We start from the raw sequence: 22,553 nt of genomic DNA, 5'->3' as shown, positions 1-22,553 counted from the left end.
ACAACATAGCTATTGCACACTGGTTGCTCCAAAAGTAATGGAAATTCAACAGATGCAGAGAGCATAACAGCACTATTTGATAAATTCTCAGCTACAATGCACTTTAACAAATTCACCTCCATTAGCTGTGCGTTTTTACCAGTGATGAACAAGAGCCTGCATGCCATGCTCATATGAGGTGACCCACTGTTGTTGCTGCCACCACTGAAACACACCACCCACCACTTCACTGTGCTCACATCCTCTATTTGGACTCCATCAACATTCAGCAAGCATCAATGACCGTCAGTGGGTGCCATTCTTCTGCACATGAAAGAATTCAATGACACACCTTTGCTTCCCTGTCAGATGCCAATCTGTCAGACTGCCCCTCTGCTGCCATCTGTCCCATGGCAACAACACATAGCAGAATATTGGTAGGAAGGTTCAGCCTCTACAGCCATTCCACCAACATCCACCTCTGACATCATGGACTAACATAGTAACATAGAAAGCATTGTTTTCATGTCTTCATCAGCCCTCATATATTCATCTGTGTGTACTGTTGTGGTTACACTTCAACAGTCCTTGAGCTAGCTGAAGAGTTTAGTATGGCTACATCAGTTACCATTATTCTTTAAAAGCATTTTTCCTAATGCAGAACAGTTAGGATATATCTGTGAAAGGAGGTGGTTCACCTTATCCATGACACAAAGAGTCTGCTCCATCACTGCGATGCGGTGGGCAATGTGGCTATCATAGTCCAGCATGGTTAGGAACTGAGAATTAAAAACAAGTAAATCAGCTGTCAAGCCTGTTTGTTAAATTGTGAAATTAAAAAAAAAAAAAAACCAAAAACAAAAAACAAAAAACTCAGTGTACTTTTCTGCAGTAAAAAAACCTTACTTGTCATCATAAATGGACATTTTAAAGACAGGTTTTGATGCTGCAGGAATACTATACCATACAGCTGTTAAAAAGCATGATTTCTATGATTTAATGCAAACAAAGACTGAACAAATTGTGTTTTTTTGTTGTTTGTTTGTTTGTTTTTAAAGCAACAGCAAAACACCAAACTATACTTTAATTTATAAGGTAATCTAAGCACAGAGGGCAGTCAAAAATAGGCAGTAGACAGATTTCTGTAGATTCAACATTCATCCTTTCAGGGTACCAACCCACCAAATTAATAGACAAAAGCTTTGTGCAACAAAATTCACTGTGGTCAAAATGTAACTTAGAGAAAATAACTCACTAGCTGGCGATCTTTGGTAATAGGTAATGTTGCAATATCCCGAGCTTTCTGATTCAGATCTTCTATTTGCATTCTCATTTTCTTGTGCTCCCATTCCAGCTGAAATATCCCCTTAGAGAATTCTTTGCATTCCACCATGCTAGCAATTTTTTTTTCTACTTGATCCTGAAAATAGAGATTATTTTTAGTTAATACATTTCATGGGTTATGAAATAATTAGTTGCAACAAGGGCAAGGTGCCAAAGTTACTAGATTAAGTAAGGAAAATACGCCATAGAATACACTAATTCCAGATGCTCTAGATGGCTATCTTTTGTGGAATTTTATTCCCTTTTGTGTCCCACATCACAGCCTTGGATCACAGAAGGAAAATTACAACAAAAATTACAAATAACATCACACTCCATCTTCTTATATTTTACAAGAACATTACGGCAGCTCTGCAAAATACACACTTAAGGTATTCTGTAGTTATTACTGAATTATTTGTGCAGGAGCATGAAAAATAAAAACTTACAGTAGAATGCCTAATAAAAACATTAGTGAGTATGAAAAACTGTGGAAGTGATACTTACACTTGAAACCTTATATTAAAAGTTGTATTATTATTTTTTTAAATCTTACTGTAACCTAAGGTTCAACATGACTGTATGTTTGCCTTGAGGGAATTTTAGGGCTTGTGCCTGTAATATTAATATTTTCTATTTACAGCATGTAAGTGATGGTAGGTCTAAAAACTGTTTCATTCATCTGAATTGTATTGATCAAACATAAAGAAAGCAGTCCACGTTGCAATCTATATATAGTAAAAGACATTACAAAATTCTCACCATCTTGTAGTTTACAGTTGACCTTATTGCTTTGAAACTAGATATTACAGAAAAAAAACCCAATCTCTGAAAGACAATATTTTATTTAAGAAACTTAAGCTTCCTCCCTCATAAATTACCATGATATTGCAATTCAGTTCTTCAATAACGCTCTTTTTAATGAAAATGGCATCAGCGTAATCTGGGATCTCAGTACTTTCAAATTCTACCTGTCCTTGTTTTAGCAAAAACTGGAAAGTCAAATTCAGTTGAAATTTTATCTTCTCCTCCTGCAGCCTAAAATAGCAGAAAACAAAAGCAATGCTTAGTGATTGCAACTTGAATATATAAATCCTCCCATGATTTTCAAAATGTTTGGGTGATAAATGCTGTGCTCAAGTGGGGCTTACTCTTCTTCCACACCTTGTCTTTTATTCACTCCCCAAATTACTTCAGAGTTGGCAACTTACTTCCATATATAAAGTTGTCCACATCTAGATTCAGGTTAACACACTCTAGCAGATGTTCTGAGAGAAAATGCCCTACCTGAACAATAGTCTTAATAATGATTGCCAAGGAAATGAAGGAGACTTCCAGACAGCACCTCTTTTTTTTTTTTTAGTGCAATTTTCCTGAAGTTTGCTCCTGAATGACAACGAATATGAAAAATGTTGTATATACAAAAAATGAAAATCATTTCAGTGAAACCAGGTGTCATGTGACTGAGCAGCAAACTGCAAACAGGAGTGATCACTGTGGTTTCTCTGGGCCTACATGAGGAAAAATTAACTAGACCAACTAGCTCAACTACGGCCTTAAAAGCCTCTTGGTAATCACTATTATGATGTATGATACAGATTTTGGGGTAGTGAGTTTGCATTGAAGACCACACTGCCATCCTTACTGACATCATTATTTAAAATGATGAGGTAAGATTGGCTTCAGCCTGCTCACACATGCTGCAATCCTACCATACCTCTCAAATATCTTAGCTGACTTCTAGATAAAAGAACACAGCTGTGTAATTCTGCATGTGACTGTGATGCTGGAATATCAAAATGTAGCTGAATATAGAAAAGAAACAAAATTACCAAGTGAGTTCTTGGAAAATTTTTTCTATTTTTGAGCTCATCTTCTCATTGTCATCTATTCTTCTTTGGAGAAAGACCTCAATTTCTGCCAGAATTAGGGCCATCCATTTCACCTGAACAAGCGACATATAACATTCTAAAATTTCCCCACTTCATACGTTTGTCAGGATAAGCAAGAAGAGAAAAGATCTGAAGAAGACACACGTATGTATAAATATGCTGGCTCAGAGTCCTACGTTCTGATCAGAAAATAATTTATTCTGTCTCGTCAGATCTGTCTCTGGAGATAAGAGATTGCCACTTCTATGCTTTTAAGCTAAACAAATAGTCCACTAGAGCTTTGCAGAAACAGTCTCCATTAAGAATTGCTCCTGATGCTTTAGCAGTGGTTATGCATTGGTGCAGACATGGCGTGCTAACGGAAGAGAAAGACTCTAAAAGATTATGAAAATGAAATCACTTAATAGTTTTTTTAACATGAAGATAGAAATGTTTTAAAATGAAATCATACCAAGGTCACAAATATCCCTATCAAATGCTCTCATGTTAATATGGTAATGTTTGCTCTGAAGAACTAGAGCTGGTTTATTTTGTTGACACTTCTGTTATTCTGAATAGAAAGTGGCCAGACATAACCAACCCAATTAGGTGCAGTTTATTTATGCGGCCTATTCACTTCCCCACCAGCCTAGCATTATTTTTGAACTCCACAGAAATTTTCAGTATATACTTTGAAAAATATAGTGGCAAAATAAAGCATTTACATACCAGCTGCTCACTCTTTAATTTATTTCGTCTAGCTAGACAAAAACTTTCCCATATAGATGGGTCTAAGCCATTAGGCATGTGCTCAGGATTATCCAGTTCATCCATGGCTTTCATTAAACGGGTGAGTTCATCTTTGTAATCTTCAGCTGACATTGAAGAACTTCTGGAATAGGTTGCAGTGTCCAGAGAGATTTCTGTCATTACAGTCCTAGTGTACATACACAGTACATACAGTATTTACTTTTATTCTTACATGAAAGAATACAACATACAACTATGAATATTTCATACTCTTAATTTCTTGCAAAGAAAAAAAAGGTAGAACTATATCTTACACAAAATAAGAATGTTTATGAGAACTGATGATTATTTAGATTGCATTTTAAATGTATTTTGTGGTGTAAACCAGGAAATATACATACTCAAAATAACAATTGTTAGTATGATAGGAAATCAACTATTGCTAACCATCTAATAAAAAGAAGGCAATCTACTGATTACCACAATAATTGCTAATTATTTCAGTAATCCAAATCTTATTTTTGAAATATTAGTATTTGAACTATTTTGATCAGGGTTATTTATTCCTACCTTGGGTGACATTTGTAAAGTTCCGAAAGTTCATCAAGAAGATTAGCAGGAACATCAGCAAAATTCTTCCTAAAGCCATATTCCAGATTCTAGGAGGGAAACAGAAAGCTTCCTGGTCATCACAATGCGATTTTTTAAAAAGCAGCAACTTGTTCCTATCTTAGTTTACTTCGTTAATGACTGAAATTAAGTACTGATGGAAAATATATGCATATAAAACTTTCATAAGTGGTCTAGATTTCCTCTGGAAAAGCATGCTTAGAAAACTGGACTCATACCACACTTAAAATACAGCATGTTCTTCTCATTACCAAGACACAGCAATAACTATTTTACTCCTGAATCTGCCTGTGCTTATCTGGAGCCTCACCTTATCTTCAGCTACTGCATTATCATATTGCTCTGTGTAAAAATCAATTTTCTTTCTTGTAGTCTCCACTGTTCTTGCAATCTTGACCTGTAGGAAAACCAGAGAATTTCAAGAATGAAACTCAGCCAGCAGAAGTACTGATAAAACTGACACCTTCTCAATTCTAGAGAAAGCTTTATGAGCCATTTTTAAGAGCCATATAATGCCTCCTTCAGAAAGTTATTTGTGGATACAGGTTGAAGGTGAACTGATACGAAATTCAAATATTCCACAAATAAGAAAATTGTGTATTTTAAGTCTTCTTTTTATATTTTGAATATAAAGACTACTGATGATATTCCTTCTTTCTTAGATATATAGATATTTCCTTTAGATCCTTAGATGTATAGATATTTCCTTTTCCTTTCATGTAATCCCAGCTAAGATTGGTCAAAAATTCTTAAACACTGTTCAGTGGAAGATTTTGATTCTGGAATGCTATTGCCCTGTTTGAATGCCCTGTTTGAAAGCTCAATTGTTTAATCAAGGCTGTTTAAGTGTTTGTACTTTGCTTTGTTGCATTTGACAGTTCGCATAAATGAAAAGATATGGCAATGGCAATATTTAGAAAGACTTTAAACGTAAGATGTATTTTGAAAAATGTAACTTGGTATACCCTTTGCTTCACATGATTTTAAAACTAGTTCATCCTATTCAGTGGCAGGGGGCTGGATGTCTACTTTGGAGCCAGTCCCTATAGCTGGCATAAAAACAGCTGCCTGCAGCTGAAATCAAAGAGATCTGTACAGAATGAGTTAGAGGTTTGACATGGGGAGGCAGTGTGGTCTCAGGAACGCCTCCACAAAGTGGGCAAATGGGATAACATTGTCTCATGGGACAGAAGCAAACTGCAGACTACTGCTTAGACCCCATGAGTCAGATGGGTTTGGCAAGAAATAGAAATCACAAGTGTCAGACAAAAGCAGTACTGTGGGCAGCAAACGCTTGTAGTATTGAAATCCAAATCTACTACTTGTGCTCCCCAGTCTTTTTGTTGACTGGTATATGGTCTGGCAAGGACTGGCAAACTCTTCAGGAGATGAAATTCACTGACAAGTCTAAAACCACTTTATACACTGTCTGTGTTCTGCTTCAACAGTCAGATACCCATGCTACCTCTACTTATGCTTTGAACTGGCAAATACGAGTCACATGGCCCTGGACTACATTAGCCAAGCCAGCAAGAAGTGTGATTCCTCTAAGCATTCTTTGTGTGCATTTTTCTAATGTAAATGGCATCGTTACTGGTCCTGTCAGCTTGATACTGGATACTAAAAACTACTGTGTATAACAAACAAACAGCAGCATGCCATTCTCAATGTATGCAGCTTTACTAAAGAATGCCAGATGAACAAAGATAGCTATCTACTCAAAACCATACATGTTCATAATCCATGTCTTATGCCCATCTTAAGAAAGTGTCAACTGCTCTGAAAATTGTCAGAAAATCATTCATAGCAAAATTGTGATTTGGAAAGAACAGTTTTCAGAAGAAATTGTACAGCAATTACATGTATTTCCTAAGCATTCCAAATGATAACTTACTTTCTCTTTCTGCTTCTTTACCAGGAAATGACAAAGTCCAGCTTTTCTACTGTCCAACTCCTCATCCAACATTAAAGAATAAATGAGATTGACGATTTTGAGTTCTTCCTGTGAAAAGATGGTAATAAAAATTAACGTTTCTGCTGCACAGAGGTATAGATGAAAAACTAATGTTCTCTGCCATACCTGATAGATGACCTTCTCTAAGTTCACTTTCTTTTCAAAAAGTTTGCACACATTCTTATCAAAGTTTTGTGTTGTTTCCTGGATGGAAGCTTCGAGTTCCTCCCATTCATTTTTCAGTACCTGGGGAAGAGAAGGACAGAAGAAGAACAAATGTTTCATCTGTAAGAACAAACTCTGATACAGTATGCTGAGGGATGCTGGAGAATGCATAGTATAGAACAGCACCTCTCCAATATAAAGGTTTTCTTCTCATAAGATTTTAAAGCCCTGAAGTGCTCCAGAGCCATCCAATATCACTAATGCATAAACAGTAAACAGAATAGCCCTGAAATTAACCAAATCAGAGTACTGAAATATGTATTTTTTTAATTTACCTTCAAAGTATGGCCATTTTTAAAAATTGTTCTCATTTTTTTAAAGAGTTAAAAAGATATTTTCCCTCCCTTTCACTGCAGCTGAGGTGTGTAAGTTAATTGTTTTTTTTTAAATCAAAATACAACTTTGTATTCCTCCTAATGACTCTAAACAGCTATTTTTTAGCTAAAAACGCTAAGATTCTGTATTTTATCTTATTTAAACAACAGCTACATTCTGGAAGTAGTATTTTGATGACTGTGGTAAAATTTATTTAAATCTGTCCTAAAAATAATGAGAGCTGTCCAAGGGAATGAAGCTATTAATTTCCATCTTGAAAGGAAAGTACTGCCAGGCTACATAGGGTGTTTTTGTTTTTTGTTTTTTGTTTTTGTTTGTTTGCTTTGTGAAATGCCACTTCAAAGGTGAAATGACATTATTTGTGTATGGCATCACCAACTCCAGGAATGCAACATGAAAAAAAAGCATTTTAGGAATACTGGTATATTTGGAAATGAAAAGTATCTTTTGTCAACTATCATTAGTCCTGGTACATACAAGTTGTTATGAGTACAGACTGCCTTTTTACTGTTTAAGCTATAACTTAATACATCACATGATCTTTGTTATTCACTTGTTCTTCATTTGTTCTATTTATTGGTACCATTTTAGAAATAGATCCTGACAAAAATCAGAAATGTTGCTCATTAACAAAACCACTCCTTCTCTCATTTTAATTTACCTTTCTATACTTTTCTTTTTCTTCATTCAGCTCTTTAACTTTTTCCTCGTATTTTCTGAATATTTTCTTTTCTTGATCATTCCATTCATCTTCAGGCTTGGATATAAAATAAGGTGGAGGAATATCCTGAAAGCATTAAAGAAAAATATGCTTCAGAAGCAGTATTAAGTCTCCTTCAGCACACTAAGAAAGAATACACATCAATTTTAACCAAAGGTAGTATCGGTAGCTATGCTTCAAACCGTAAGTAACATGAATGTTCCATTTCTCTGGTCTGTTGCTTTTTGTGCATATATATGATTGAGTTTTTTACCAGTTACTTACAGGGATTTTCTAGTGGATCTTGTACAGTACAAGTATGGCATGCTCAAATATACTATTTGTCAGTACAAGATGTATGTTTTCTGTACACATTCCCAATTCCAACTGCACCTCTAAGAACAGTGCTAATTTTGTGAAAGAGATCAATCCTAGGAACACAGCACGAGTCCACCCTTTATGCTTTCTGTGACACTCCTTCACAATCTTTCCTTCCTTTACAGATCTAGTAACTTTCCTTGCTGAGTTAAATGGAATGTGGTAAGACTGCAGTCATGGATAATAGCCCTGGGTAATAGTCCCCCTCAAAAAACAGTTGTTACAGTGACAATACTAGATTACATTTTTACAATGTTCCACTGTGATAGAACAGGTGTTTTTGACCAAATGCGTGCAGCAGTCATGCATACTTGAGGCTACTATACGACCTCTTCTGGAATTTATCTAGGCATAACACAATTCTACAATTCTCTGAACTTCTTTTATTACTCAGAGTGGAAATACTTGCTGGTTGAAATTCACATGTACTCAGAAATTGACAAGCTGTCCAAATGATGTGGCAGAAACACAGCTCACAATTTTCAAGATATCTTCCTGCGTGACTTCTAGAACTCCACCCATCATGTCATTGAGAGCACGCTGTCTTTCACTGTCCTGGGAAAAATGAAAAATATGTATATTTAAAGAATGCACAGTAAGTGTATTAGCTACAAGTTCTGGGAATTATAATAGTGCAGTTCACCTCTAGAACATAAATAGGTTTTGAATGTGTCACTATTAATGCTCTTTGCAGGTGTGTATGAAATACACTAGAAGTGTCAGAATTTCTCCTGGTGATAATATCCCAAATAACTAAAACTGCAGTTTTGGCAGCTTTAGAAATAGTACATATGCATAGATTACTCCTGCCCAGTTGGCAGGCAAGGATGAAGGAAGCTGTAGTGCCACCATCTTACTGTCCATCCTTTAGGGGGCTGAAACCATCTTAGGCTTTTCACAGATGTATTTTAAAGCCAGAGGAAAGCATTATGATCATATAGCAAACTCTGAAGAAAAGTCAGAATCTCAACCATGCCATACTAAGCCCAGAGCTCTTGACTAAACAGCAGCATACATTTAGAGATGTTTCTAGTCCCACGTCTCCCAATATGGTGCTTTGCACTGCTACTAAGCAAATTTTTAATAACTGAAAGCATAACACCAAATCTTTTCTTCACCCAGCTGGTCTGTGTAACCTGAGAGTAAATGAAAATAAGCAGAAAAGGCCTATTTCATTATTACTTAGCATTTTTACATTTGTACATCCTGTACTACATTGGTGGTGTATTCCAGTACAGTATTAAATAAGACAAATGAGTAACAGTGGCCTGCTCAGTACAACGGATGCTACTTTAAGTACCAGAGAAGCAAGGTGTCTTTCCATTTCAAGTCTGGTCAGCATTTCTGCTTTCTCTCTCTCTTGTGGAGTCAAGTATTTTTCAGCTTTAATCTGAAAGTAGGAAATCATGTCTTTGTCAGAGTTCCAAACATTTTCTTTGAACATTATCATACATGGACAAAAACATTTGGAAAAACAGTGTAATAATTTTTAATATTCACATTTTTAAGTCCTGCTCTATGATAATATACATCAAGAACAAAACTGTTCTCTAGAACAGCTCCAAAAGCTATGAAATAGCTATGAAAAGCATATTTTAGCCCCAAAAATGTTAAAATATGAACTACATCATTTTAGCTAATGTTAGTCACGTTTTGAGCAATTATTTATTCATATATAATCAGTTTTATGTAGAAGTACAACACTAACTGTGCTGAAGTGCCCAGAAGCTGAGCTCAGAGACTGAAAAAAAATCAGGGAAACTCTCACCTATACTTATATATTGCTGCCAGACTGGTTCAAATCTTTTAACCAAGAACGAGGATAAATTCTACCATCACTTATGACTGATTAAAAGCTTAATTCAGTATTTTGTTCACTCCATAGTGACTTATTAGGGGCTTTCTACTTTAAAATTTAGGAAAGGGAAGGCAGGGGAACAAAAGAAGAAGAGCCAGATGGGTGATTTTAAGTACACAGACACAATCTGTTCTAATGCTTTTCAGTACAAACAATGGCTAGAAACAAAAAGAATCAGATAACTGTTTTCGTGTAGGTGAATGTGAAAGTTTTATTTTTCAGATACCTCTGAATCCTGAACAGTAAACACCTGGTCTGGTTTCTCATCACATGTAAGACCTGGCTCCCACACTTCCACTTGGAGGTCAAGTTGTCCCAAGATTTCTCGGATCCTTATGTTTCTTTCTTTAATTCGTGCTATCTCCTGCTCCTTTTGTTGAGCAACTATGTCAAATTCCTTATTAAAAGCAGTTTTCACTTTATATATGATGTCCTGGAAAAAAAGAAGAAAAAAAAAAAAAAAAAAAAAAAGGAACAGCAATGCTGCACAGGTCCTATTCTTCCATAAATACTGCTTTGGAATCATAGGTGTCTGTATTTGCATGTGTGACAGGGAAGCTTGTTAATTCTTCCTTGTTATAAGGGCAGAGTTGCAGAGTTCAAGCTTTGTTAAGTGGGCAAATTACTATTTCTTTTTTTTTTCCTAGAAATTTTTATTCCTTCTCTACTATGTATTTACCATTTAACAAAGATTCTGAAAGAAACAAAATAAAAAAAAAATTAGGCTGCCTTCTTGCCATTTTTTGCAGTCTTTGTCTGAAGGAAGGTGCTTCAAAGTAAAAAATTACACAATTCTAAAGACTGTAAAACACAGGTGAAGGAGCAGAATTAAGTATACACTTTTCTGATTTTTAAGGATTGTAGCTTGTAATTTTGATATGTGTTAATGTGATTTTCTGCATGACATCTTTAATTAAGTGATTTTTTAAGCATACATCCTTAATAGACAAATCCTTCCTTTACCCTAAGCAATTGAACTCAGCAAAGAAAAGAACAATATAAAGAAGGAAAATTGCGTGTCTCTCCTGCTGCATCAATTTACTAAACTGAAACAAAAAGAATTTCAGTCCTATCATCAAGCTTTATATTTTGAGTTGCTGACATGTCTACAATTTCTATTACAATAAATGTGTGTTCAGGATTTTTTAATTGACTGCTAATACAGTAATGAGTTAGGATGTAATAAGGAAGGATGGCAGATAGGGTACAATGTTGAGAGGAGAAAAAAGGTTCTGCTCAATACCTAGCCAGCCATCTGTCACTCACGAAGCTCACTGAAGTGCTTCTACAATCAGAGATAAAATATGCATCCTGAAAGCCACACAGTAAAATCACCTTGTTAAATCCCAGCTTATATTCAAAAGATAAGTGTTCCACGTGTTTCTCCCTCAACTACTTCAAACATCAGTATATCTACCAGATTTCATATATTATAATGCATAATCACTAACGTCTGCTCGCATTAACAGCCTCAAAGAGCTCTAAGGAGGCAGGGCTTAATGCTAGTTTAACCATTTCTACCTTTGTAAATTATCATCACTAGAAAACAATTTTTTATCATGTTTATCACTAAAGGCACTGGGGCTAGGGTATAAGTAGTAGGAGAATCTCATGTTATGAATAATAAATAACAAACATTAAATGCTCCTAATGAAGGCATGGTAAGTTTGAAAAGAAATGTTTTAAGTATTCACCCCATCTTTAGATCAGCAGCATGTAATAGGTAAAGAGGACAAGTTTTAAGAGAGCACGCTGAGATGTGCAAGCTAGCTTCATCTATACAAACTCTTAACCTAGAGAACAACTACAAAGACCCTCAAATTGGATTACCAGTTTTGTACAAACATTTTTCTTCCAGACTTAAGCTGGCAAGTCCACACTAAGCTGAGTTGACACAATAGAAGGAATGGATGTCAGAGGCATGACAGTGGGCCCATGGAAGCCAAGTGCAAGGTGTTGCACTTGGGTTGAGACAATCCCAGATTTTACTCAGAGGATGGTAAAGCACAGAAAGAAGTTGCCCAGATAAGCTGTGGATGCCACATCCCTACAAGCATTCAAGGCAGATCATACAGAGCCCTGAGCACTGTGATATGGCAGGTGGCAACTCTGCCTATGTCAAAGGTATTGGAAATACATGGGTCTTAGTTCCCATTCCATCCTAAGCCATTCTATGAAATCTATGAAATGATGAGCTTCTACTACATTATGAGCAATTACCAGCTTTCATGATCAGAGTTCTATGCAACACTCCATTGTGCAGTATAATTACGCCCAGAATCTAACAGTGGCTGTGACCTCTATGTGGACCAACAGATATTACAGTGTCGCTGCAGTAACACAAATTTATAGTCACCTTCAGTAATACTATCTGATTGACTTTCTGCTCCCTGGAGTGCAAGTCCAATTGGTGGTAAAGTATAGATGTGTCTGCACCATACTGAGAACTCAGACTTCCATCCAGGCAGCAAGATGCAGTATCACCAGCCATGACTTCTCCTGTATTCTCTTCTTCTTCAAATAATACAGCCTCAGATTTAGTCTCAAGAACTTTTTTCTGAACCTGAATATTACAAAAATAAAACTGTTTCATTTTGCACACAATTCTGTGGTAGTTGCGTAAAAATGTTCTAGAGGTCATATTCAGCAATTAAACTTTGCCCAGAAATCAAAATAAGTCATAATGATCATATCTAGAATACTTGGTCCCAGTTGTGGGGTTCTGCAGCACAAAGGCGTATTGGAGCAAATTCAGTGAAGAGCCACATACCCAATTAAGAATTTGAAGTACCAAGCATATGAGGAGAAACAGAGAGAGCTGGGATTATGAAGCCTCAAGAAGAAGATTCAGGGGAAATCTTACTGATGAGTATAAAAACCTGACAGTGGGGAACTAAGACAACAGAGCTGGACTTCTCTCAGTATCCACTGACAGGTTAAGGGAAAACGGTTGCACATCAAAAATATAGTAAACCTAATTTAAATACAAGAAAACATTTCTAAAGTAAGTGTTGTCAAACACGGAAACAAGTTGCTCATGAAGGTTACGAATAAACCATGTTTGGAGATACTCCAAACTTGAATGGACATGACCCAGAGCAAGCTGCTTGAAGCAGATGACTGCCAGAGGGCTCTTCCAAATTCAACTACTCCACAATTCTGTAATATTGATACATTTGTTCTGAGTAAAATCCACATTTCATCTTTCCATATCTTTTTATTTTTACTTGGACAATTTTTACAGCAAGAAACGTGTCCCTGTAAAGAACAATTAAAACACCTGTTCAGAACATCCCGATTTGAAATGCTGCCCAGAGAGGTTGCGTAGTCTTCAAAGGAGACGTTCAAAACACACCTGGACACTTCCCTGTGTAATCTACTCTAGGGATCCTGCTTGAGCAGAGAGGTTGGTCTAGATCTCCAGAGGTCCCCTTCCAACCCCTGCAATTCTGTGATTATATGAAGAGACTGTAACCTTAAGATTAGCTGCTTCTAACTTCCTTAAGTGCAGAACTTTCTCCAAAGTTCTCAGCTCTTCTTCATCGCGTTTCTTCAGGGGATAATTCTTCACTTCACAAGCTATACGGAAACACTGCTCAAACGAAAACAAAACAAAACAAAAAGCAAAGTAGAAAGGTCTTCATAAAGTACCCATTAATTAATTTGTTTAATACATGCATGCTAAACAGTTGCAATGACTTCTTAAAAATCTGGAATAAAATAACAGACATGGCAAAAAAAGACAAAAACCACTTGCCTTTTTGGTACTGACAATGTTTGACTTAAATTTAAAATTTTATTTTTTTCTTACCTCCCTTCAATAATTTATGGATACAGCCTCTTTATCCAAGGAATTCTACCAGAATTTGATTTTTGTAAAATGACTTGGTCTTCCACCACTGTTTTGATAATTCAGTATAATCAATGTCCCGCTGCTCAAAAGTGACAAAAATAGTGCTAAATTCTGCTGTTATGTTCTGCGTAGTAGAAGCCATACCAACTACACAGAGAAAAATAATATTTACTAAACCTTTAGCAAAACCATACAAGAATATTCTTTGAGATCAAGGAATTAAGGAGTAATTTGCTTATCAGCGCTCTTATCAACCCTGGAAGATAAAATCAGCTAGGCTCAGACAAAGAGATAATGAAAAATTTGCACAAGCCCCAGGAAGAAGTTCTTTCCCACACTACATGTAAACTAGACAGGTGTCATACAGCTATTTAGTTTGTCTCTCACCTAAAGGAATGAATAAACTAGTGCAGAAAATTAGGTAGAAACCAGAGGTTACCTTAACTGCCCGTCCTTTTACACACATGGAATCCCAGCACTCATGTTTGATGACATCCTGCAAGTAGCAATTAGCTAAGATCTCCATTTCAATCTTCTCCCTTATCTTTCAAGATGAAGAACAGAATTACAAGATGTGGTGCAAAACAGGTGATTTGTATCAAGTTAGTGAAATAAACACATCAAAAGAATTACTAATACTTCATACTACCATCACAGCTACCTTTTCCAAAAAACTTGTATCACATGATACTGACAGGAATAATTTAAAAAACTTAAGCAATGTTCCCAAGGACACAGTGTTAGAACTACAATTACTGGCATAGATCATATTCCAGTTAGCAGTGTCTGGATAAACATTTTTATCTACTTCAGTAAGTGATTTAAATACTCTTTTTTTTTTTTCCTTCTACTCAGCAGTGAACAGCAATTTTAAGACCACTCTTTGCTCTTCAATTATTCCTTTTAATTTTCATTACTGGTTTTAAAACATTCCCCCACTGCACCCTGTCCCCACTCTTCTATCATACCCTGGCCACTTCTCTTTCAGCCTCTGCTTGTGCTTTTTCCTGCTCTTCCATATCCAGGTTGAACTCCTGCTGTCCCAGTTTCTCAATATCTGGCACCTGTTCATTTTCATGCATCATTTTCTGGATCTTATGTATAAAATAAGCATAAGAAAAAAATTAATTGAACGTGAATAGATGAGATGCTATTTTTAACTACAAAACTTACTATCAGAGAAAATGATTTTAGTTAAGTAATGCCTCCTATTTATTTCTGTGGAAACTAGAACAGATGCAAAGAGTTCTATCAGATAGTTGTTGAGCAAATGCTCACAAAACACTCTTTTTCAACACAGTCATCAATCACTACTAGAAAGAAGTAGATTTGGGAAACAGGTGGGAGGAATTGATCTTATCAGTATATATAAATACATTATAAACATAAATATAGACTTGTCAGTGGTATCTAGTGACAGGACAAGAGACAATGGGCACAAATCGAAACACGAGAGGTTCTGAGCATTTTTTTTTTTTTTCCTATGAGGGTGATGGAATACTGCAATGGATTGCTGAGAGAGCTCATAGAGTCTCCATCCTTAGAGATAATTCAAATGTCTGGACCGTAACAGAGCTCTGGAGCTGGTAGCCTTAAAATAAGTGGTCTTAAAAAATAAAAATAAAAGAACAACAACAAATTGGTGGAAAACAGGTGATTTGTGTCAAGTTACTAAAATAAACACAACAAATCAAAAGAATTGGTAAGGAAGTCATCACCCTTTTAAAAACTCACAGTTTTATGCAGCTTCTTAATTCCCATTTGAATCTCTTTCTTCTGGTTGGCAAACCTTTCAGACTCTTCCTTAATGACCTAACATACAAATATATTGTTGAAAGACAAAAAAGAGAAGAAAAAAAAACCATTGAAACAATCTAAAGGAACATTATCTGTACAGAAAAGAAAAAGCCAGAGGGAAATAAGTGAAAGAGACATAATACTAATTCAGAGGATGTCTCTTAGAATTGCTCAAGAGAAAAACTGTACAACCAGGTTACATTGCAAACAACAGAGCTTAAAATACATAAGAAGAAAGTAAGCACAAGTGAAATGATTACAGGCACACTGAACTGGGTAAAGCCTACTCCCAGAACTTGTTAGCTGTGGTACATTCCTTAGATTTTTCATTATCACTAAGCACTTTCAGTGGGATATATAAAAACTAAAGTACATTAACACCTGCTACTTGTTCCCAAAGCAGAGAAATTTTGTTTGCTGCTACAGTGTTCTTTGATTCATCTCTTAGAGAAAATTACACAATTGCTCTCCAACTCTAGAATTTGCTTTCTAGAATAGTTTTACAGCTTTATGTAAGATGGTGGCTACTGATTGCATGAAACCGGAGTATGATTCTTACACTGGATGGAGCCCATCCTCTAAGTCAGATGCAAATTTCCTAAATCATTAACAAGCATCTTACACCAATCTAGGACCATTAAACTTTGCTTCTTATCACCTGTACCTGGAAAATAATTATACATGGAAGTTTTGTGGATGGACAGTCACGACCTGTCATGAAAATTTATAATGCAGAAACCAAAACATGAGTGGCAACATCTAAGAAGAAACAAGAATGCACACTTGGGAGTGGGATGGAGAAGATTCTACTTTCAGTGGCAGGTGCATTCATATCAGCCACTTGTGAAATTGTATCTCAGAAATGACCTCCCAAATTGTGATACAATCAGCCCCAAAAGCTGGACAAAACTCACTGCTCTTGTTCATGTCATAAACAACCTCCTAGAATCCATAAATTCATATTTCTGAATAAACAAAAAATCTATACTTAATACAGGCTCTCAAAGCATTTAATCCCCTCTCTACAAACTGATACTTCATGCATTTTTACTTTGGCTACATAACATCCTTACTTCACCTTTAACCTGAAATAAATCCCAGTGGTTTTTTTAGCAATTGATGTCATATTGTTGACTATTAGTTTAATAGTGTTGTAGAATTTGTTATTATGGCCCCTGAGAAGAAGAGAACACCTTCCTGGTTTCTCGTACCAATCTTCTATGCAACGTTTTGACACTTTTGGAAGTAAATGTCTTCATAGGTTTCTAAAGGGAGAAAGTTTTCTAGTTATCAAGTCTGCTCCATGGGTAGAAATGCTCCTTTGGTCTTTAAAGCTCCTGTTTTTCAGGTTCTGCCTTAAAACACCTTAAAAATACCCTTACATTTTTAGAAACTACATACATCTACAGCATATAATTCAGCACCTAAAATGGCTACTGGCTTTTGAAATCTTTGGTATGAAAATACCTTCTCTATTTTCTGACATAACCAGGTCATTTCACTAGTACTGTCTGAATGCAAATTTCCAAGGTTTCCATCTTCTGTCACAGCTGCACTGGAAGGTTCAAGTGGTGACTTCTGGAAACAAAGATATAAAAATTCATCCCAAGTACTTAGATGGAAGGAAAGAGAACAAGAAATGAAAATGAATAAATAAATCACTTACACTGGAAGGAACCACCACCAAATTCCAGAGGATATTAATATATTCATTTCCTAGATTTGATCTTGCAAATCTATGCTATTAGGCAAAGAGTTTTGACTGTAATGGAATGACTATAATGGAATGTACAAAACTCTGTAATCACTGCCCTGCTTTATTTCAACAGAAGAATATACAGCAAACAGTGTATAGCAGTAACATTACACTGTGAATGACAACTTCATATGAGAAAAACAACAAATAAAAGCAAAGAGATGAAAGTTGTCTTTCAATGAACTTTAATTTTCTTGGTAATACTGTTCCATGAATTAATAATTAACCATAGCCAACCTGCCAGGGGTATTCTTCTACTAACATAAAACGATTATAGTTTATTTTTCTTTTTTTTTTTTTTTTTTTTTTTTTTTTTAAAGACAGTACTTAAATAAAACTTTAGGATAATGACCATATGTTTTCTTCTCACCAAAATTAAGAAAATACCTCAGATTTCTCTTCTGGAACCGATTCTGATGTGGATTCTGACTCAGTCTGCCATCCTGCCATACATCTTAAAACAGCATTTTCATCCAAAATAGACTTGTTCAGTATAGTAAGAAGAGATTGCCAGTGCAAATCAGCTTCCTTAACTTCCATTTCCTTTATCTTCCTATTAAATAATAAAGGAATTGATATATTTTTTGTGAAATTTTATTATGAAAACTGAGAAATTTTAAAATGTTCTCTGTAACACATCTATTAAGTTTTCTTAAACACACCTATACAGTGTTTTTACTTACAATTCAATGCTGTTGGTGTTCAAGAATTAAATGAAGTTTCTACAGAATTAGAAATTTTCAGATGGCTTATTTGAAAGTGACAAGAAGCCCAGCATCCGCAATATGTGTATTTATCAGAAGATACTCATATCTTGTACTGCAACCACACTCAAATTGCAAGATGTTCTCCACAATGTCATGAGTTGCAGAGACCTCTACAGTTGAAAGGAGTGACTTTTGCACCAAACAACTCAATCCAGTTCTCCTTATTTTGAGACTAACCAAAACAAAGTTCAGAATCACAAGTAGATGCAAAAACTAGTCTGCCCAGATCCCAGAATTTATACCATCAATCTTATTCTGCCACTTTATACATACTTCCATTTCAGGCACACCAGGGCACTGTCACTTTCACCACTGACCAGGATGAATTTGCCATCTGGTGAAAATACCACAGATCTGATTCCCCCTCCTTCATATGAGTGACAATAGTTTTGAACAAGTAGCTCCTAGAAAAGTCAGAAACAGTTCATCAAATATAACTTCTTAATGGATAATGGCTCTAAATTATACTGCTTTATTTTTAGATAAAGGTCTATCTGAAGTGTCAATATGAAGTATATAAAATACTACAGTTCAGAAGTTTATAATTTTTGACTAGAGATAAGAACAATTTTTGTATATGGATTTTGTTGGAGTTGAAGATCAGTAAACTCATTTAATAGATGTGATCATATTCACATTCATTATAAAAACAATTGCTGAGTCAATTTGTGTTCAACAGAAGTTTTTCTGAAACACCTTTATATATATAAAGTGAAAAAGAGTTTACTATGAAATAAAGTAGCTCTCACAGGTCTTTCAGGTGAAAAGCAAACAAAGCCTGCTCCCACCTACCATGGTAGAAGTATCATAGATGAACAAAACACCATCCTCTGCAGCTGAAGCCAGCCATCGGCTGTTGGGTGACAAACAGATGAATCCTGATCCAAACTGATTGGTAGGAATTACTTTTTCTGATATAAATACTGGTGGATCTTCCAAAATGCTCTGTCAACCAAACAATATTAGCAGCAGTAAGAATAATTGACATATCCATGCCATTTTGAGGAGACTAACAATAGCTGTGGGTTGTCTACCACTTGCCTGTAAGCTGCATGAGTTTTACGTACAAGAATTTGGCTTTTTCTTTCATAAAACAAAGATCTTTGTTACGCCAGGCTTCTGATATTTAAGATGGAGTAGATGCTTTAAGTGTGGAGAAGTTTTTTAGCTAATGCCCTATCATATATTCACTTCATATATGAGATTTCTTAGCTGATACTTCACCATGACAAAGTAAAACAACTTTTGGGAATTTACCTGTTTAGAGAGATTGTATTTACAGATGAAAGGTGCACAGCTACAATAGCCATAAACAGTGTTATCCTTCAGTTTGACTGCTGAACTCAGAGGGTACTCCAGATCATATTGCTCCTTTTTAATAGCACTAGCATTTAGCATTCCTTGATCGTTAGCATACTTATCAATTCCTAAAAGATTGATAAAATAAAGAGGAAGAGACATCACCACCACTACCATAAATCAATCAGTCTCAGCAAAGAGTAAGCATGAATTATTTTCAAGGAGACTGAGTTAAAATTTGTAGCTTCAAACACTAACTGTGCAAATACAGCACTGCAGTGATGTACCAAGAGAGCTGTATTAGTTGTGAATAAGCACTATCAACAGTTCAGCCACAGTGAGTAAAAATTTGTCTGATTTAACCAGTTTCTTAGGTATTACACGAGCAGTGCAAATTAGTTTGCACGGAGGCTCAAATCACTGTTTTCAAAAGGGCATTTTATTCTTCTTGATTGTTTAATTTGAGCTTTCACGAGACATTTGACATTAAGACTGATGCAAAAAATGTAGATTCACAGCAACTTTAAAAATCATACTCCAATTTAATTGACTATGGTTAGGTTAAAAACTAATGTTGTATATTTAGAGAAAACACTATCATTGAAGATTACTTCTAAGAAAGATTGTGAGTTGTAACCCCTTTTCAAAATTACTTGTAAATAACTAGACAGAATAATAAATAATATATAGTATATATTATAATATATACTATAGTAAAAATATAGTAAATATCTAACAGAATAATTGGTATCAGGCTTACTTAGAGCTCATTTTTCTCCACAAAAGGCTTTGCTAGTCACCAGTAGCATCTAATGTAAATGACACAAGAGTAGAATGATGTAAATAATGGGTTTGCACTACTCTTTCTCTGTAACATGACAGGGACTTGAATGAAACCTCGAGCAATATTGCTCACTTGGAAATTCAAGGATGGAAGAGATGTAAAAGTGGAACTTCACACTGTCACTGACAACCCCTGTTAGTGCACTATCCTGCACTGGCTGTGTGATGAGGACACCATGTGCAACACTGACCTACTCTGTGCCTTATTTAAGTTAAAGCATTTAAGTCCTTCCACAGCTATTAATTTAGTTTTACATCTGATTCCAGGAAGCGCCCCAAATCAATGCATTCCTAGAGTATTACAAGTTCTATGATCACTTACAGCAGTTGAGTCCATTTTGTGTCTATTTGCTTTTTAAAAAAAAGACTCATTTAAAAGTGTTATAACACCACAGATGTGCACAGAAAAATTACTGACATTGTACAGTTGAGAATTGCACATATAAAACGAAGCACAACCATTTGAAAATTTAGTGTGGAATATCCAATTTAGTGAAACACAAACCGGTTCCCTTCACTTCATTCCCCATATAATATTTGTAATCTATCTAAAGTTAGATATTCTAACTTTAATATCTCAATATGCACATTGCACACTGCAGATACACAGCCCAGATTTTTAGCAGATGAATTGAAGTGCACCATTCTTAATTCTCTTTATTTCTTCCCTTTTCATCACTGTGCAGAGCTTCTCATGGAATGTTTCTCTGTAACATTCCTTACTGGGTTTACAAGTTAATATTTTATAAATACAGTGGAATTTCTGCCTGGTGCTTCTATATAGAAAAATTATAAGAACAGAATAATTATTTTTTGAGAAGTATTGACCTTTAACATGTTCTTAACAAACTAATATATATCTGTTACAATTCTATGAAGAGGCTGGTGGGATAGATTCCACTTTAATATACTTCGTGTGCATGTAGGTAACGACAAGCACAAGGTCTCTTAGTGGTTGACTTTGGGAATTTCCACATGGTAGTAATAATAACAACAATAACAATAGTGGTAGTAGTAAAGTGGTTGCTCTGTGATTCTACATGTAAGATACTTTCCTCCTTCTTTCCCTGCATTTTGCTCAAAATATCACAGTATTTTTACTGAAACAATTCAGATGACTTTAAGTCTCCAGGCAGCCATAAGAGAAGTGGTGGTGCAGAAGAATGTACAGATGAGATGAAGGAAGAGATTAAGACTGCTAGTATTTTGGGTAATGAAAGGCAATGATCTATTCTAGTCTTATAAAAGCATCACAAAGTATATATTTCAATTCATACCTTCCATGAGTGTTGATGACAGGCAAAAAATTTCCAGCCTTGTTTGTTGGATCTCTGCTACATTCAGAAGCACCATCACTTCAACTACATTGTTCTTGAAGTCAGAAACTACTGAAAGACTCAGCACCTCACCTGCCAACACTGAAATACCAGCAAATTACTACATCATGGTAACATTATTTTTACTGAGATATTACATGAAACAAAATGGAGACCCCTTTTCAGAATACAGCTCTGCACAACAAGACTGTTTCAAATTTGCATTAAGATGTCAGAGAAGCCACAACTTGATATCAGAAGTACTGATGAGCACTTAAGTGCTTTGGTTAAACTGAACATTTAAATCTCAGTTTACATCTAGCTTGAGTTTCAGCAAGTTTGAGGCAATTTGCTGATAAACCACCAAATAAAGCAAAGAAATGTCTGGTTCTAAGAAATCACCGAGAAAATGAGAACATTATCAGGCATATTTAGATTATTTAAGGAGATGTAATTCTAAACACAGCTTAACATAGGAACTTTCCAAGTATTATCCTGGAAGTCAAACCTATTAAGATCATAAAATAATGTCCATTGGACTTAATTTAAGATGACAATCTATATGCACAGATATGAGTCGTAAGTATGTTGCTGGAATTGAGAGACTACCTATAGGTTTACAGAACAATTTTTGTTGCAAGTTAAAATTTCATCATTTTTAACTATTCAGTTTCAACCACCAAACTGAACAATTCCAGCAGTCCCCATGAGAAAGAGGTCAGTAGTGGGCATTTCTAACAAGAAATTGCACTCAGACATCATGACCTATCAATAATTAGTGTAATCCCTCACACTGTCAGCCAAAGAGATCTTAAGAGATTTACCAGCACATAATTAGTTTTGAAAATTGATAGGAAAAATATTTTTATAATTAGTCCTCCTTAAATTTAAGTAGTTGAAGAAGGGTGGCATGCAAGT

The 22,553-nt window shown here is 35.5% G+C and overlaps 1 protein-coding gene across 2 annotated transcripts in view; it reads right to left on the bottom strand.

The window, feature by feature from the left end:
- CFAP43 (cilia and flagella associated protein 43) overlaps positions 1 to 22,553 on the bottom strand; it is a 45,046-nt gene that overhangs the window by 2,629 nt on the left and 19,864 nt on the right. The window contains exons 14-37 of one of the 2 annotated variants that reach the window (XM_042817699.1): positions 21,597 to 21,737; positions 19,435 to 19,604; positions 18,970 to 19,122; positions 18,451 to 18,581; positions 17,798 to 17,963; positions 17,122 to 17,232; positions 15,592 to 15,669; positions 14,826 to 14,951; positions 14,297 to 14,401; positions 13,480 to 13,596; positions 12,361 to 12,567; positions 10,231 to 10,437; positions 9,447 to 9,536; positions 8,624 to 8,701; positions 7,730 to 7,855; positions 6,634 to 6,753; positions 6,448 to 6,555; positions 4,864 to 4,950; positions 4,494 to 4,582; positions 3,903 to 4,110; positions 3,135 to 3,247; positions 2,184 to 2,340; positions 1,235 to 1,399; positions 678 to 758 (exon numbers count right to left, since the gene is read on the bottom strand). In XM_042817699.1, the coding sequence (XP_042673633.1) occupies positions 678 to 758; positions 1,235 to 1,399; positions 2,184 to 2,340; positions 3,135 to 3,247; positions 3,903 to 4,110; positions 4,494 to 4,582; positions 4,864 to 4,950; positions 6,448 to 6,555; positions 6,634 to 6,753; positions 7,730 to 7,855; positions 8,624 to 8,701; positions 9,447 to 9,536; positions 10,231 to 10,437; positions 12,361 to 12,567; positions 13,480 to 13,596; positions 14,297 to 14,401; positions 14,826 to 14,951; positions 15,592 to 15,669; positions 17,122 to 17,232; positions 17,798 to 17,963; positions 18,451 to 18,581; positions 18,970 to 19,122; positions 19,435 to 19,604; positions 21,597 to 21,737 (3,134 nt within the window). The remainder of the gene's footprint in view (positions 1 to 677; positions 759 to 1,234; positions 1,400 to 2,183; positions 2,341 to 3,134; positions 3,248 to 3,902; positions 4,111 to 4,493; positions 4,583 to 4,863; positions 4,951 to 6,447; positions 6,556 to 6,633; positions 6,754 to 7,729; positions 7,856 to 8,623; positions 8,702 to 9,446; positions 9,537 to 10,230; positions 10,438 to 12,360; positions 12,568 to 13,479; positions 13,597 to 14,296; positions 14,402 to 14,825; positions 14,952 to 15,591; positions 15,670 to 17,121; positions 17,233 to 17,797; positions 17,964 to 18,450; positions 18,582 to 18,969; positions 19,123 to 19,434; positions 19,605 to 21,596; positions 21,738 to 22,553) is intronic. The other variant, XM_042817700.1, reaches the window with a different exon arrangement.

Source organism: Centrocercus urophasianus, unplaced genomic scaffold (genome assembly GCF_019232065.1).
Source record: "Centrocercus urophasianus isolate 14NV4802_14NV808 unplaced genomic scaffold, USGS_Curo_1.0 seq_17, whole genome shotgun sequence".
In the NCBI taxonomy this organism is placed as follows: domain Eukaryota; kingdom Metazoa; phylum Chordata; class Aves; order Galliformes; family Phasianidae; genus Centrocercus; species Centrocercus urophasianus.
The sequence above is the reverse complement of the archived record's forward strand: the minus strand, read 5'-3'. Positions and strand labels throughout refer to the sequence as shown.